Genomic DNA, 13,807 nt, shown 5'->3' with positions numbered 1-13,807 from the left:
CAACAAACATTTGCGACACTGAAGCAATTGACGGCAGGCTGAGTCAACGGTACCAGTTTTTCAAAATAAAGGTCTAGATACTAGATAATGCTGTGAATCCGTTTAATTGAGGGCAGCCACCATCGATATAAAACGTCTTTCTCATTCTTTTTTCTCATTCTGTCAGATTCATGTATTATTTATCTATTCATTTATTTAAAAAATAAATGTATTTATAGATGTCCACATTATTTTTATGCCTCATTTGTCACCCGTGGTATCTTAGCAACAGAGGACAAATGTCAACATGTTCTGCTTGCGGTCAACGTACGAGTCGACATACGCTATCTTATAATATACATCTAAAATATTACAGGGTAAAGTCATCCTCCTCATCAACTTAAAACATTTTCTTAAAAAAACTAAAACTAAGTAACTTACCGGTAAGTGTATATATGTTACTTATGTTACTTACATATTACATATTATTACTTACTAACTTACATTAATGCTATCTCATTCAATGTAATTTGACTGCATACTGTCGTTAATAGTTTAACTAATGACAAATGTAGTTAATGTGTCAATGTGACTGAAGGCTACTGTAGCCTGTATTACATAATATTACATTTCCAAGCTATATTGCTTAATGTAAGGTGCTATTCATCAATTATGAGGAGGGAGTGGTTGGTGTAAAAAGGGGGAGGCTTATCAAATATTTGTTTAAGAATAACTTAAGACTACTGGAAATTATTTTATTTTGTATTTATATAATACCCTGTAAACCAGTGATTTCTAACTGGTCCTGTCATAGGGTCAGATTTCTCCTTAGTCCAGATTAATTCAAGGTCCACACATTACCAGTAGCCACATATTCAGTTTTATTTTACAAAATGTAAACAATACGCTGACTTAAAACCAAAGGAAATTAAAGATTTTGCAAAAATAAACAAAATAAACTGATAAAGTACAGTCCCTAAAAGAAGCACAAGTGGATTGGTATGGGAGCACAAAGAGGCACATTTATATGGAACTAAACTAGCTGTACTGAAAGCAAAGAAGTGAAGGAAGAGGATAATATTGTAAGTAAATACAGACAAACACTGCATTTTTAAGTCTCAAAATTTTACAACACTAATGTTTTGTCATGGTTGACTGTTTTCCTGCCATCACAGTGTCAGTATGTCTGCAACAGTGCTGGCCAAGAACCAGCCAGAAGATGCTCTCAAGATCCAAGAGCTGTCACAGAGGAAGCTGCTCTCTCCTGAGGCTCAACACATCTCGAACATATTGAAAAACTGCATCAGTCAAGTTGAGACTGCAGCCACTCTTCCAGCTGTCCTCCTTAACAGTATGTCTAGTGTTGTGGACAAGGAGTTGAGTAGGGCACTTCAGAAGCACCAAATATTGCATGAAAGGCTGGAGTCGCTCATGGGTCTCAAGCAGGAGTCAGGCGAGGGACAAGAAGAAGTTTGGGAAGCAAGGATGAGAGCACAGGCTCAGCTTGAGACGGACATCAAGAACTCTGTCAGGGATCTGCTCAGGATCATCCAAGCCCGTCCACATGCAGTATGTGGCTTGAGGTCAGAGCCAGGTGTGGAAGTAGGGAAAGGTGAGAACATACTAATCAGAGGGCTCAAGAAGTTTCACAGCCATGTGGAAGAAAAGCTGCTGCTCACCAATCTGGATGAGGAGGAGCTAGAGCTGATTCTCCACAAGCAGGTGTCTTCATCCTTTGCCCAGGATCTGGAGCGCGTGGTTTCACTGGAAGAAGGAGTCGCAGCAGCCATTAAGGAAATAGATGCAGAGGTGAACTAAAAGTAAATGTTGAAAAAAAAGACCCTCACTTACAAGAGAAACCTACCTCATGCATAACTTGCCTGGATGCAGTTAGAGAAGAAAAAAGACAGAGATTTCTTATTTAAGCCATTGTATCTCACATTTCCTCTTTTTGCCTTTGTATCCCAGATTTCTCAGGCAAATGCTGATATCAAAAATTTGCAGAGTGCCCTGAAAGGGGACAACAGACAAGAAGAGGATATGCTGCTTCTCGCTGACAAGCAGTGTCAGATACACATCAAGTCAGCAAAGATGAAGCACGCCAGTATGCAACAGGACATCAATCAGCTGACCAGTCAGTTCAACAATATGATCCTTGAAGACAGGCAGACAGAGAGAGTGATCCAAGAGGTCAGTGTGGTATCTCGAACATTTCACAGTAAAGGCATTAACACAGCCTATTTAAATTTAATTAAATCCCATGTCACTGTTTATGTTTTTTTCCTGGCAGAAAAATGAAAAAGTGGAAACAGAAATTGAATACTTGCTCCAAACCTTTGATGATGAAATACAAAAATACCAGGTACAAAACTCAGACAAAGATGCCACCACAAATTGCCAAAAGAAACTGGAAAAAAATACATATTATGCATGCATACTCTTTACATTCATTCATGGTTCTATTGAGGCTAAGTCAATAAGGTGTTTGACATGGCAGTCTGTTCTTGATCTTGTAGGGTAGTTTAACCAAATAATCTGAACACAAGGTCTATTTACTAGCTTTTTCCAGAGCTTTCACCTGCATCTCACAGCCTTCACCGGTTGATGGTGATTTGTCAGTCCATGAGCTGAAGAGGAGCATCTGTTGAGATGATTCTGTAAAAATACATTCAGAACAATGTTTATAAATATAATAGAATAAAACACAGAAAATCAGAAATCACATTAGAGAAGCTGAAATCATTGAACGTTTGCCTTTTTTATTTAATTAAACAATTTTAACAATAAATTTCTAGATTGGAGAAAAACATCTCTGATTTCATTTGTTTAATCTTCTAATTTTGTTTGTTTTTACTACTCATCACTATCCACCATTTCCTCTCTCCTCTCCATCCTTTCACCCCTCAACACCATCACTGCCACCATCACCTGTCTCAGGCCAACCTGGAGTTGGTTGAAATGGATTACGAAAGAAATATGGAGGAGCTGAGGAAGCTAGAGAAACCTTTTTCTGACCTAGAGGTGGAGTGCAACCAGATCCTGGAAAAGCGTCGTCTGGCAGAGGAGAAGAGAAAGGAGGATTTGAGGGAGCTAGAGTTAAAGACAAAAGCTGCTGTAATGGCCCAAGCCTGGTGGAGAGGCTACAGCACTCGCAAAGCCTTAAAGAACAAGGGCAAAAGCAAGAAGGCCAAAAAAGGCAAAAGCAAGAAGAATAAATAAACCAGTTTCACGCAGGCACACACACTTAACCTGCTGAGTATGAATGTTTTGGAAAGATTTTGTGAAAAAGAGCCTGTTGGGCAAACACTATTATACTCAATATTCTGTATGTTTTTATCATTTTTGTGCTGTTTTAATGAAGTATTTCATGTTTTAAACTAGTAATTAGAATATTTTTTAGAAACATAATATAAAGACCTGCAGCACTTTTTAACTCTTTGTGAACAACATATAATATTTGAATACCGTGTTGCTGTGGACATTATCAAAATAATCATAAATGTTGAAATAGCAGTAGATGATGACATTTTTTATAGTGGAAATCCAGACAATTGTTTGAGGGTTAAGTCGTCTTCTCTGGACTCTGTGGGAGTGCACAGACCTGGTGACGTTTCTGTGACTCTGTCAGCTTCCTGTCACCTGTTTTGGATCACTGTTATAATTTTTGTTAACACACTGACTTTAATGACCTTAACACGTTTCCAGCATCGCTCAACTCAATTTAAAACTAAAAACAGGTCTAATCAGCTGAAATAACTTATCAAAGGATTCATTTGGTGTACCAGCTGCAGTTTTCTTTTATGACCACAGGGTGGCGGTACAGGACCTCATGTTCTGATGATCAATTGTCAATAATACATTTCATTTATTTGTACAGAGGGAGCCAGGACGGCTGCTAAATTGTCTGATATTAAAACTTTGCAAGGCTCAATCCACTAATAGTGTAGGAGTATTAATGTTAGGGCTTCAACTAACAATTAGTATTTTCATGCCTCGAAACATAACTGGAGGGGATCTCTGATTAATTGATTACCAATTTGTTTGTCAGTTCATTAATCCACTAATTGATTAGCAGCGATGGCAAGGTTGCTTTTGAAATGTAGGCTAATGGGTCACAGATTACTTTACCCTGTTTCAAAAGTATTGATTAATGTAATGATTGTCATTATTTCATCAAGTAAAGTAACTTATTACATTAAAAAAAAAAAAAAAAAGTCCAGAAATCAGCTATGCCAAAATAAGGTATTCCTGCATGGCAATAAAATGCAAAGAAACAAAATAATTGCTTTATTCTCCATATAAATCATTTACCAAAAATAATATATATAAAAATATATATTATTATGCAATCCCCTTTGTAATCACCAAACATTATAATTAATAACTGTAGTAAATGTGCTGTAATTTTGAATTAGACCAGGAGTTGAATAAAATTTAAAATGCACAAAATTCCCTTTCTTTAACATGTAACTAGTTACATGTTAAAGAAAGGGAATTTTGTGCATTTTAAATTTTATTCAACTCCTGGTCTAATTCAAAATTACAGCACATTTTTTTCAGAATGCTACTGACAAGAAAAAGAAAAAAAAAAAGACAACTGCTAAAAAAAAAAAAAACATCTCTGTTTACATAAAGAAGGTAACCACAGAAAATCCTGCCAGTGCTGGATAAGTGCTGCAAGATTTTCCATGGTCATTTTAAGGAACAGAACAAAGGACCTGTTATAAAATGTTTCTCTTGAATTTTTTTTTTCTTTTTTTGTTCCATTTGAGACTGTGTATGTTCAGTGTAAATGAATGTAGGCTGTGCAACTAGTTACCTTTAACTAGTTGCTTCCCAACATTGCTGATTGGTTCATTTTTCTGCTTGGTGTACTTCCCATCCTGAATTATTTACTTCTTTTTTGAGGAATCATTTGTTTTTCTCTTTAACTATAGAGGAGGTCCATTGTTTAGGCCTGTGGCTTCTTGTCCTCCTCTGACACTTATATTATTATTTATTCACTATCTGGATTTTAGGCAATTTTACTGTGTGCACAACAAAATCTAGTTGATTCATTTTCTGCTAATAAACTGATAAATATAAATGGCCCAATCTTTTCAGTTCTAATTGAGTTTGACTTAGACCTATAGATGAAAACGGTCAGTGTGTAGGATTTGGTGACATCTGACTGTATACACATGACCTGTGCGGAGCTGCTGCACTGATCTGCCTCTTGGCAATGATGCATTGGGACAACAAAGCTCAAAAGATGAACAACAAGCAAAAAATTGTGATATGGACTTCCTGTCATTGGGCAAAAGTGGCCCCTGTGCAATGTAAACTGAGTATCCTTCGCCTTAATGCCTACCTTTAAGTTGAGAGTAGCCTGTAGCTTATCATTTATTTAATAGGCAACTATCTGGATCTATCTGGATTATCTGGTTTTATTTGTGTTCAAGTAAATAAAAAAAATTCTAGTTTTTGACAATGGTGAAATGTATGAAGTAATAATACTTTGTTACCATACTTAAGCATTTTTTGGGGGGACTATCTGTACTTACTCGAGTTTTTATCTTTCTGTCAACTTTCACCTTTAGTTCATTACATTTCGTATATAAAATGTATTACTTTTGCCCCATGACATATTCCCAACCTCTCTATTTGCAACAAAGTAGGGAATGAAGGGAGGAGAGTACAAACAGACAAATGAAGGGGAATGAAATGGGAGGGAAGGGAAAACTGGATTTTGTTCTTTACATCCTTCAAGATCCATCAAATAAGTGTAATATGGTGTGCATGTTAACCTTAATAATTCTCAGAATTCTGTCTGCTTGTTTTTTATTACTTGCATTTACTAGTACTTTTACTTTCAATACTTAAAAATTACATATGATACTTAACCCTTTGAAACATGGATGGACATTGGTTCTTATTGTGCTGTGCTGAGATGCCTTTCACAAGCTATTTAACCCTTGAACCCTGAGAAAATTGGTTTGATTTCTTTTGAAAAGATTAAGAAAAAGGCAGTGAAACACTTACTGCACATACTGCAAGAAATTAGTAGAAGGTAACAATGACCCAAAAACTACATTTTTTTAAATAAATAAATAAAAACTATATTTTCAGTTGATTTGGATTGTTTATTTATTTTCAGATGTCCTGCTAATTTTTAAGCCAAGTCTTGTGCAGTTGCTCATTTTTTTCTACCCATGTTTTTGAAATAATTCGAACCAATTTGCTACAAGGATAAATACGGTAGATATCAGATCCTTTAAGACTTTTTCTCAAGTAATATCTAAAAGGTGACTTTAACTTCAACCAAAGTCGTTTTCTGTAGGCCACTTTCACTTAAGCGAGGCTTTTATGTAGCCTATTTCATCCACCACTTGTTATTGATTCATTTTCTGTTAATCAGCTGGTTAATGGCCCGGTCATAAAAATACAACGGCCTTCTTCCAATCGTTTCCGTTCGAAGACGAGTTTGTTTTACGGATTAAATTGAAATAAAAATCTTGTTTTTTTCTTTTGCACTGAAATGACGGACTGTGCCTTTAAAAGTTCCTGGTTTGTGTTACCATAGAAACGGTGGGAGGTGGATCCGAGCGCCAGCTGAAAGTTTACAAACTGCATCAGGAGGAAGAGTCCGCTAAAAGTTACAGACAGTTATTGAATCTGCGTGTAAAGCTGCAGAGACAGCATGAGCGGTGGGAGCGGCGGAGAGGAGCGGTGTCCACAGTGAGTTTGTGCGGAGCGGCTCTCGCTGGAGGAGCGTGTGAAGCCGGGCCAGAATCAATGCGAGCGGTCAATGTTAATAACTCTCTACTATGTTTGTGTGTGAACAGGAGGTCGCCTGCGGGGGCAAGCGGTGTGGTGACAGGAGGACCTTCACATAACACGAGCTTTGCCCACTTTGATCTGCTGAGGAAACGCCGGGAGCAGGAAGAGCTTGACGCAAAGCTCAAGGAGCGCAAACAGGTGAAGAAATAACTGTTAGCCATCATAACTTCTCACCTCTAACGTCTAGCAGCTTATAGGGGAGACCGGGGTTGGTTTGCACTTAGCTATTTTCTGGTCCTTTGCAGGAGCAAATCTACTGGGATTTGCATTTGGGCAGCAGTTGCTGCCAGCCCTAAAAAAATGCCTTGCCACCATATATATATTAGGGCTATCAAACGATTAGTATTATTGTTATTGTTATTATTATTATTATTTTTGCAATTTGTGATTTTCATAATTATTCACTAAATTTCAATAGTTAATTACCATTAAACATTACATTAAGCATTACAAACCAGTTATGAAGTCCATATTGTCTGGATTAGGATGTTTTGGTTTTTTTTTTAAAAAAAGTCTGCATACAGTGTTGGAGGAGGGGCCTTATTCATTTCTATGAGAGCTGCTCATTGGCGCTCAAAGCAAAAAAGATCTTTCTGTGGGTATAAAATACCCGGATGTACTGGCCCATAAGGCATGCACACTGGAGACTAACTGCGGCCGAGCGTGGCTGAGAGTGCCTGAGCGGGTAACTTCTGCTGGTGGTTCTTTTAGACTTTCCAAATGCTATCAAACTGCGTGGCTTGAATCTAGATAGTGAAATGAGTCATTTCACAGGGGTTTTGACACTCACAAAAAATTATTGACTGATTTACAGACATCTCTTTCCCGATGTATGTCAAGTCTCAAAGTCTCTCTAGGCCAGTGGGCATCACATGACCGCCCCAGACAGTGTAATTACACTTTTGGCCACTGTGTACATTTTGCATCAGAGCTTCATGCACTTTCTTGGGGCTTGATGGGTACACATTTTCATTCAGATATCTTGAGGTCAGAGGTCAAGGAACGATTGTGAAATGGCCATGCCGATTTTCCATCCCCAAAATTTAGCCTTACTTTGGAGTGTTGTTCAGCCCTTTTCCTGAGAAGCTAGTTTCATATACCAATATCATTTCTCTACTTTAAAAACCCGCTATAGCCTCTTAAAGACTGTAATGTCAGCCAGCGATTAACATAATAAAGGAAACAATAGTGCATTATGTACAGACCTTAATCACATCGTGATTTATATTGTTACTCAATTGTTACTGTTTTGTTGTTGTTGTTGGTGTTGTTTGAATTAAATGTTGTAATTGTTTTTATTGGTTGCTTTGGGGGGTTTTTTGTGACTATTGTGCCAATCATCCCCATGATGGAGCTGTTTGGCGCAATTGCAAAACATGACTTAAAACACAAATCACCAAATTTTGGAAACATTTGTGTACATTAAAATGTTTATTTATAGCCGAGACCTCAACCTTTCATTTGCTAGTTGGAACATTCAAACATACATTACGGCAGAGAAGTACGGCAGAGAGTGAAAATGTTTATGTTATTATACGTCTTAATGCTCACTGTCCTGACTGACCATGCATCATAAATATTTATCATTTGTTTTTGCCTGCTGTGTGTGTTTTTATGCAGAGGTTGGAGAGTGTGCAACAGAGCAAAGTTGAGTTGCAGAAGAAGTTAGAAAAAGTAAAGGAGTTACACTCCAGCTGTGATTTTCTGCTCAAGGTACAGTGAGGACGATTTGTCACACGACTCCTGTGTTAGACTGTAGCAAGATATTATTAAATTAACCAAACTTTCCTTCTCTCGCTGCAGGATGCAGATGCTGATCGAGCTGTTGAGAAAGCAGAGAGGGAGAGGACAGAGAGGCTTCATCTGGCTGGAAAGATGGAGAGGCTAAAGGTGGAGCATGCTAAACTGATAGAGATGAAACAGGAGCTACAGCGTCAGGTGCAGAGACACTCTGTGTATCCAGACTTCATGGAGTGTGTGGTCAAAATGACAAAGGTAATGCATAGATTTTTACATGGCAGAAAAGCACATGACTAACTCTTAATTTTATCCATCATAAAAATATACATTTAGTACTAAGCCTTTTTTAAACACCCAACATCTCATCTCCTGTACTTCCAAACTATAAACGTTAAATTTGATTTTTTGATGCTTTAGAAGCATAAAATGCTAACAGGTTCCTCCATGCAACCCCTTTGGCATAACACACATCATTTGTAAGAGAAAGTTTACTCCAAAGCTTTTTTTGCGTGAATAAACTGTTATCCTAAATCTTGACTCACCTTGACTCTTGATGATGTCCTAAACAATAAACAGATTCACTCAGGCTCTTGAAAGTCCTAAAATTTCTTAAATTCAGTTTTGTAAAAAAAATAGCCCTTTAATTTTAATTTTTTGTTTAATTTGAATTTGTGGGTCTTAATTGCTACATACATTTGATCTAATTTTAAGGTGAAGTATGCAAGATTTAGGGGATTTCATGGCCTTTAATAGTCTAACTTCTCTCGGCCATAATGGCCTCAGTGTTAATTGTTAAGGAGGTTTTTATAATAATCCACTGAGGTTTCTTCCTCGCCAAAATAAATGGAACAGGTGATTAAAACTAGTAAAAACAAACAAACAAATAAAGCACTTTCACGTTACAGATCAGTGTATCTCAGACGCTGTTGGGCAGAGATGAGTGGCTCGCCCACCACATCGTGTGACAGCCCCTTTTCTATGCTAAGTTAATGTGTACTCACCTTATATCTGATCCAGATGTTTAGGAGGTTTTTTTTCCAAGAGCAAGATTATTTGCTGAGGTCTCTTCCACTCCAAAATTAAGGGACCCAGTGATTTAAACTGGTGGAAACACAGAATAAAGTAGTTTCATGTTACATATCATGCATTTCTGATGCTGTTTGGCATGCAGGCTGCACATCCAATGCATGCTAATGTGTGCTCACCTTTTCCTCTGATAACTGGAGATCCAGATGTTCAGGAGGTTTCAACCGGAATATCCGCAGAGGAATCCACTAGAAACAGTAAAGCAGTTTCAAATCGGTGTAACTCCAGCGTTGCGCTTTGCGGATGAGCTTCTTACTACGGTGGTTGACACAAAAACGCAAATGGCTCTATCAGTCTGGAGTTTGGTTTGCCCATTTTGGGCTGCTGTAGAAACATGGTGGTGCAACATGGTGATCTCCATAAATGACCCGCTCCCTATGTAAATATAAACAGCTCATTTTAACGTAACACAAACTCAACAGTCCTTATTTTCAGGTGATTATACACTCAAGAAAACATGATTTTTACACTTCCATTTTTGCCAAAATATCTCCTATATCCCCCTAAACACACTGGTCCTTTAATGTAATTCATCCATCTTTTAATTTATTTTTTTATCAAAATGAATCAAACTCTACATTTCTGATTGTTGCAAATCTTTAAAACCTGCCACTGAACCTAACACTGTCGTTTTACTTAATACTTGCACTTACCTGTGGCAAAATGTAAATTAAATAAGCATGTGAAAAATGTCTTTAAAACCATTCAGTTTTAATGTCTGACACCCGTAAACACCCTGCATTCACTTTGTTTATTAGCCTTGCTATGTAAAATAACACCTCTGGCTCTTTCTCCCTACAGTTTTATTTCAGAAAAGTGCAATAGTTTGTATGATGCATGCAGAGGTGTTCATGGACATGTTTTAAGTAAATAATCAACTTCAGCTTTGGTTGCTTCACCTTGAACGTGTGTGTGTTACAGTTTGATAATGTGCAGGAGCTCACGGGTCATTTAGAGAGCCTTCTTCACTTCAGAGACCATCTCTATCAGAAAGAGATTAAGGCGCAGGAGCAGGTCCACCAGCAGAGGAAAGAACTTCGGAAACTAGAGGACCAGCATCGCTTGCTGCGACTGCAAAAAAACAACCAGCTGTCCCAGCTCCAGACTGAGCTAGAGAAGACGTGCTCTGAGGCTCTTATATGGGTAAGATGCATGACCCCGGGTCAAAGTCCAGCATCGGAGCTAACAACAAATCAAATGTTGCTTAAAGATTACTGCCTTCAGTGTGACATTCATTTGTCCCCGTCTTCACGCAGGGAAGGGAGTGGACCCACATTGAGGAAACAGCAGCAAAGAAAACACTAACACTCGGGAAGATTAAGATGGCAACCCTCAACCTATATGAAATGATAGACGACAAGGTAGAGGGAGAGGAGTCTGTGGATATAAATGACACAGAGAAACAGCTGGACAAGGTATGTACCGACCCCCGACAGAGCAGACATGCAGACAAACAGCCAGAGCAACAGAAAACTCAGTTTTTCCTGCTGTCTTCTTTTTAGGCCAAGATTTTCATCAAAGACCACCAGGACATAGTGAAACAACATCAGACTCCCTTGCAGAAGCAAGATGGAAAGAAAAAAGAAAAGTCCAAAAAGCGCATTGCAACTAATATTAAAAAAACTGCTTAGTTTAACCCTAAATTTAAGTTTCCAGCAGCTTTTAAGCTGAATTCACTAAAACAGCATTAAACAGTTCATATAAAGTTTGGTTATGAGTTCTAATGTAAAACTCAACTGTAAACTTGAAGACAATGAACTTCAATAAATCAATGACACAACTAATTTATCATTTTGAGATGGAGTTCTAGTTTGATCTGATTTTACATCACCTTATGGTTTGAGGTTTTTTCGTTCAGAATTTAGCAAAAAGATCTTTGGCTGATCAAAGAAACATGGAAATCTATCAAAGATACTGTAATACTAAATGTACTGTATTTAAACTACAGACTGGGTTTCTAGAGAGTTCAGGCTAAAAATATTGCATGCTGGGAAGTATGCTAATAATCTACCATTGTTTCTTGATAAACGTATTAAGTTTAGTGAGTGGTCTGTAGGATCCTCTTTGAGCTCCTCTTTGTTATTAAGCTGCAAAATTTGAAAACAAAACTACAAGAATCACGGCTCTGCATGCGTGTGTTCTCAGGGGCCCATAGTCTCATAATCTGTCCATTTAAACTGCCCATACAGGATTAAAAATCAACTGAAAATGTGCGCACAGCATGAAGCTCAGTGATGTGACCACAGAAACATGACTTTCAGAAGTTTGATTGACAGGTGTTACCACAGGGAGATGTGTGATTTTTTCACTGTAAGCACAAAAATCACACTCAATGTCACACCTTTCTGTTGCTGACGCTTTGAATGATGCCGGACAGTGCACGCAAAGCACGTGGTTACACACCATGCTCCTCGCCATACACTAGAGTGACAGACACAGGCAAACATTATGACACTGTGCTGTAAACATGTCAGAAACGAGATCAGTTGTGTGAAATTATTAAGGCTACTTCGGATCAAAAGATGTAGGCCTAATTTCTGTAAGCGTTGTGAGGGGGGAAAGATGAACATGACATGTAACAAATATAGCCTTCATCAAACCAGGGAAACTACACAACATCATACACCTCTGGACCACAAGTGCGACCAAAAGCTTCCAAAATGTCTTTTACATTATATTTGAAAAACCCTAATGTTCTCATGAGCCCTTTCCACAGAGAGATTGTGCTATAAGGCTGCTATGAAGTCCCTTCTTTATGCCTCCTTTGTATTTTCACAGAGAACCAAACAACAACAGCATCAGTTTGTTCCAGTGTGTAATTTTAGACAGCATGCCAGCATTACAGAATACAAAGAGGCCTAATGGACATGACGTTTAACACAACAGCGTCAGCTTGTAGTATGACAATATACATGTCGGCAGCGCTTCACAAACAACAATCACACAGCATGGCAATGATAACCATTTACTGTCCCCGTTATATGGCGGATGATCTCATTCTCTGCTCTGAGGTGAAGGAGCTCCTGGATCTTATTGCTTTCCCCATTTGTGCACATTTACATCAGCTGTTCTTTTTCTTCGAGTTAGCCACTAACAGCTTCTTTCTAAATCTCCCGCAGTGGGTCACACACATAACACACAGTTAAAATGTCACACTGTCCCTCCTATGATCTCATCCTGCCAGTTGTCCTGTTTATACAATTTAGGTGTTGTTACTATGTCCTGTGGGAGCTTAAAGGCAAGACCAGACTGTAACTATGAGTTGTGATAACGCAGCAATGTCACCACATTGAACAGGCATTGTAAAAAAGGCTATAGATACCAAGAACAGTGTGTCTGCCAGAAATCTTAACAATAACAAAATGTTGATTGCCAACAACTAAAAGTGCTTGTATTTGCCAATGACAGGCTCAGATTGTTATTAAAAATGTCTGACAACTTTACAGAAAGAACCCTACAAAGAAATGAAAGAAATCTCTCCCAGTGTGGGACCTCAATGTGGAATCTATTTAAAAAAAAATGTTGTCTCCCAGTCACACAGACACAAAAATATGAAAAATATGGGAAAAGCTTTAAAAAAATACTGGTATTCCATACTTCTTGCAAGTTGAAAGAGACCAGGTAGCAAAGTGTGTGTCCTTACAACAATTAAATAATGACGACACGTGTTTATCTGGTGTATTGTGGTAGAGATCTCAAGTAAGGGCCACAGTCTTTGACTCATTTCTGATACATTTTTGGGCAATGAGTTTAGAAGAATATATGACATGGTTGTATCGTCTATAAAAGTCCAAAACTAGTAGTCTCTTTTGCCTTTAGTAATATTAATCACAAAGCAATGAATATCACCACAACATTCATGGCTTTCTTCACACCTAAAATATCTTCAAAGGCTTGTTATCACCTTTGCAGTAAGTAAGAACCATACAGGATTGAGGTCATGGTAATCTGACATTACATGTTCGTACTGGAAGCACGGTGCAACATGGTGATGGAGGGAGGTGCCATTAGCGTGCTTAATGGAAATGCTGTGTGCTGTTATTTTTGCACAATAATTGCCAGGTGTGGCGAAAATGGCGATGCTGACAGTTAAAGCAGCGGAACCAGAAAAATGCATCTGATGTAAATGTGTGTCATGTGTACACACACATACACATGCAGACACATGCACAAAATGAGCAGA

The 13,807-nt window shown here is 38.1% G+C and overlaps 2 protein-coding genes across 2 annotated transcripts; both read left to right on the top strand.

Annotated features, from left to right (window-relative positions):
* Positions 1 to 1,101: 1,101 nt before the first annotated feature.
* On the top strand, positions 1,102 to 3,198 carry iqcd (IQ motif containing D). Its single transcript, XM_042489076.1, has 4 exons — positions 1,102 to 1,788; positions 1,948 to 2,169; positions 2,270 to 2,341; positions 2,917 to 3,198. Exons 1-4 carry the CDS (start codon positions 1,162 to 1,164, stop codon positions 3,196 to 3,198), a joined length of 1,203 nt encoding a protein of 400 aa, XP_042345010.1. The 5' UTR covers positions 1,102 to 1,161.
* A 3,412-nt stretch (positions 3,199 to 6,610) lies between these two features.
* cfap73 (cilia and flagella associated protein 73) lies at positions 6,611 to 11,255 on the top strand. The gene is made up of 7 exons (XM_042487495.1): positions 6,611 to 6,696; positions 6,804 to 6,936; positions 8,419 to 8,511; positions 8,602 to 8,793; positions 10,546 to 10,767; positions 10,881 to 11,039; positions 11,127 to 11,255. The coding sequence occupies exons 1-7, from the start codon at positions 6,659 to 6,661 to the stop codon at positions 11,253 to 11,255; spliced, it is 966 nt and encodes a 321-aa protein (XP_042343429.1). The 5' UTR covers positions 6,611 to 6,658.
* Positions 11,256 to 13,807: the final 2,552 nt, after the last annotated feature.

The sequence above is a fragment of the Plectropomus leopardus genome, chromosome 6 (assembly GCF_008729295.1).
Source record: "Plectropomus leopardus isolate mb chromosome 6, YSFRI_Pleo_2.0, whole genome shotgun sequence".
NCBI lineage: Eukaryota > Metazoa > Chordata > Actinopteri > Perciformes > Serranidae > Plectropomus > Plectropomus leopardus.
Note: the sequence above shows the minus strand (reverse complement) of the source record. Positions and strands in the feature narration are given on the sequence as shown.

Coding starts and splice junctions, on each gene's coding strand:
- iqcd (XM_042489076.1), top strand. CDS start 1,162: ATGTCTGCAACAGTGCTGGCCAAGAACCAGCCAGAAGATGCTCTCAAG. Junction 1,789..1,947: donor TTAAGGAAATAGATGCAGAG/GTGAACTAAAAG, acceptor TTTGTATCCCAG/ATTTCTCAGGCAAATGCTGA. Junction 2,170..2,269: donor CAGAGAGAGTGATCCAAGAG/GTCAGTGTGGTA, acceptor TTTTCCTGGCAG/AAAAATGAAAAAGTGGAAAC.
- cfap73 (XM_042487495.1), top strand. CDS start 6,659: ATGAGCGGTGGGAGCGGCGGAGAGGAGCGGTGTCCACA. Junction 8,512..8,601: donor GCTGTGATTTTCTGCTCAAG/GTACAGTGAGGA, acceptor CTCTCGCTGCAG/GATGCAGATGCTGATCGAGC. Junction 10,768..10,880: donor GCTCTGAGGCTCTTATATGG/GTAAGATGCATG, acceptor GTCTTCACGCAG/GGAAGGGAGTGGACCCACAT.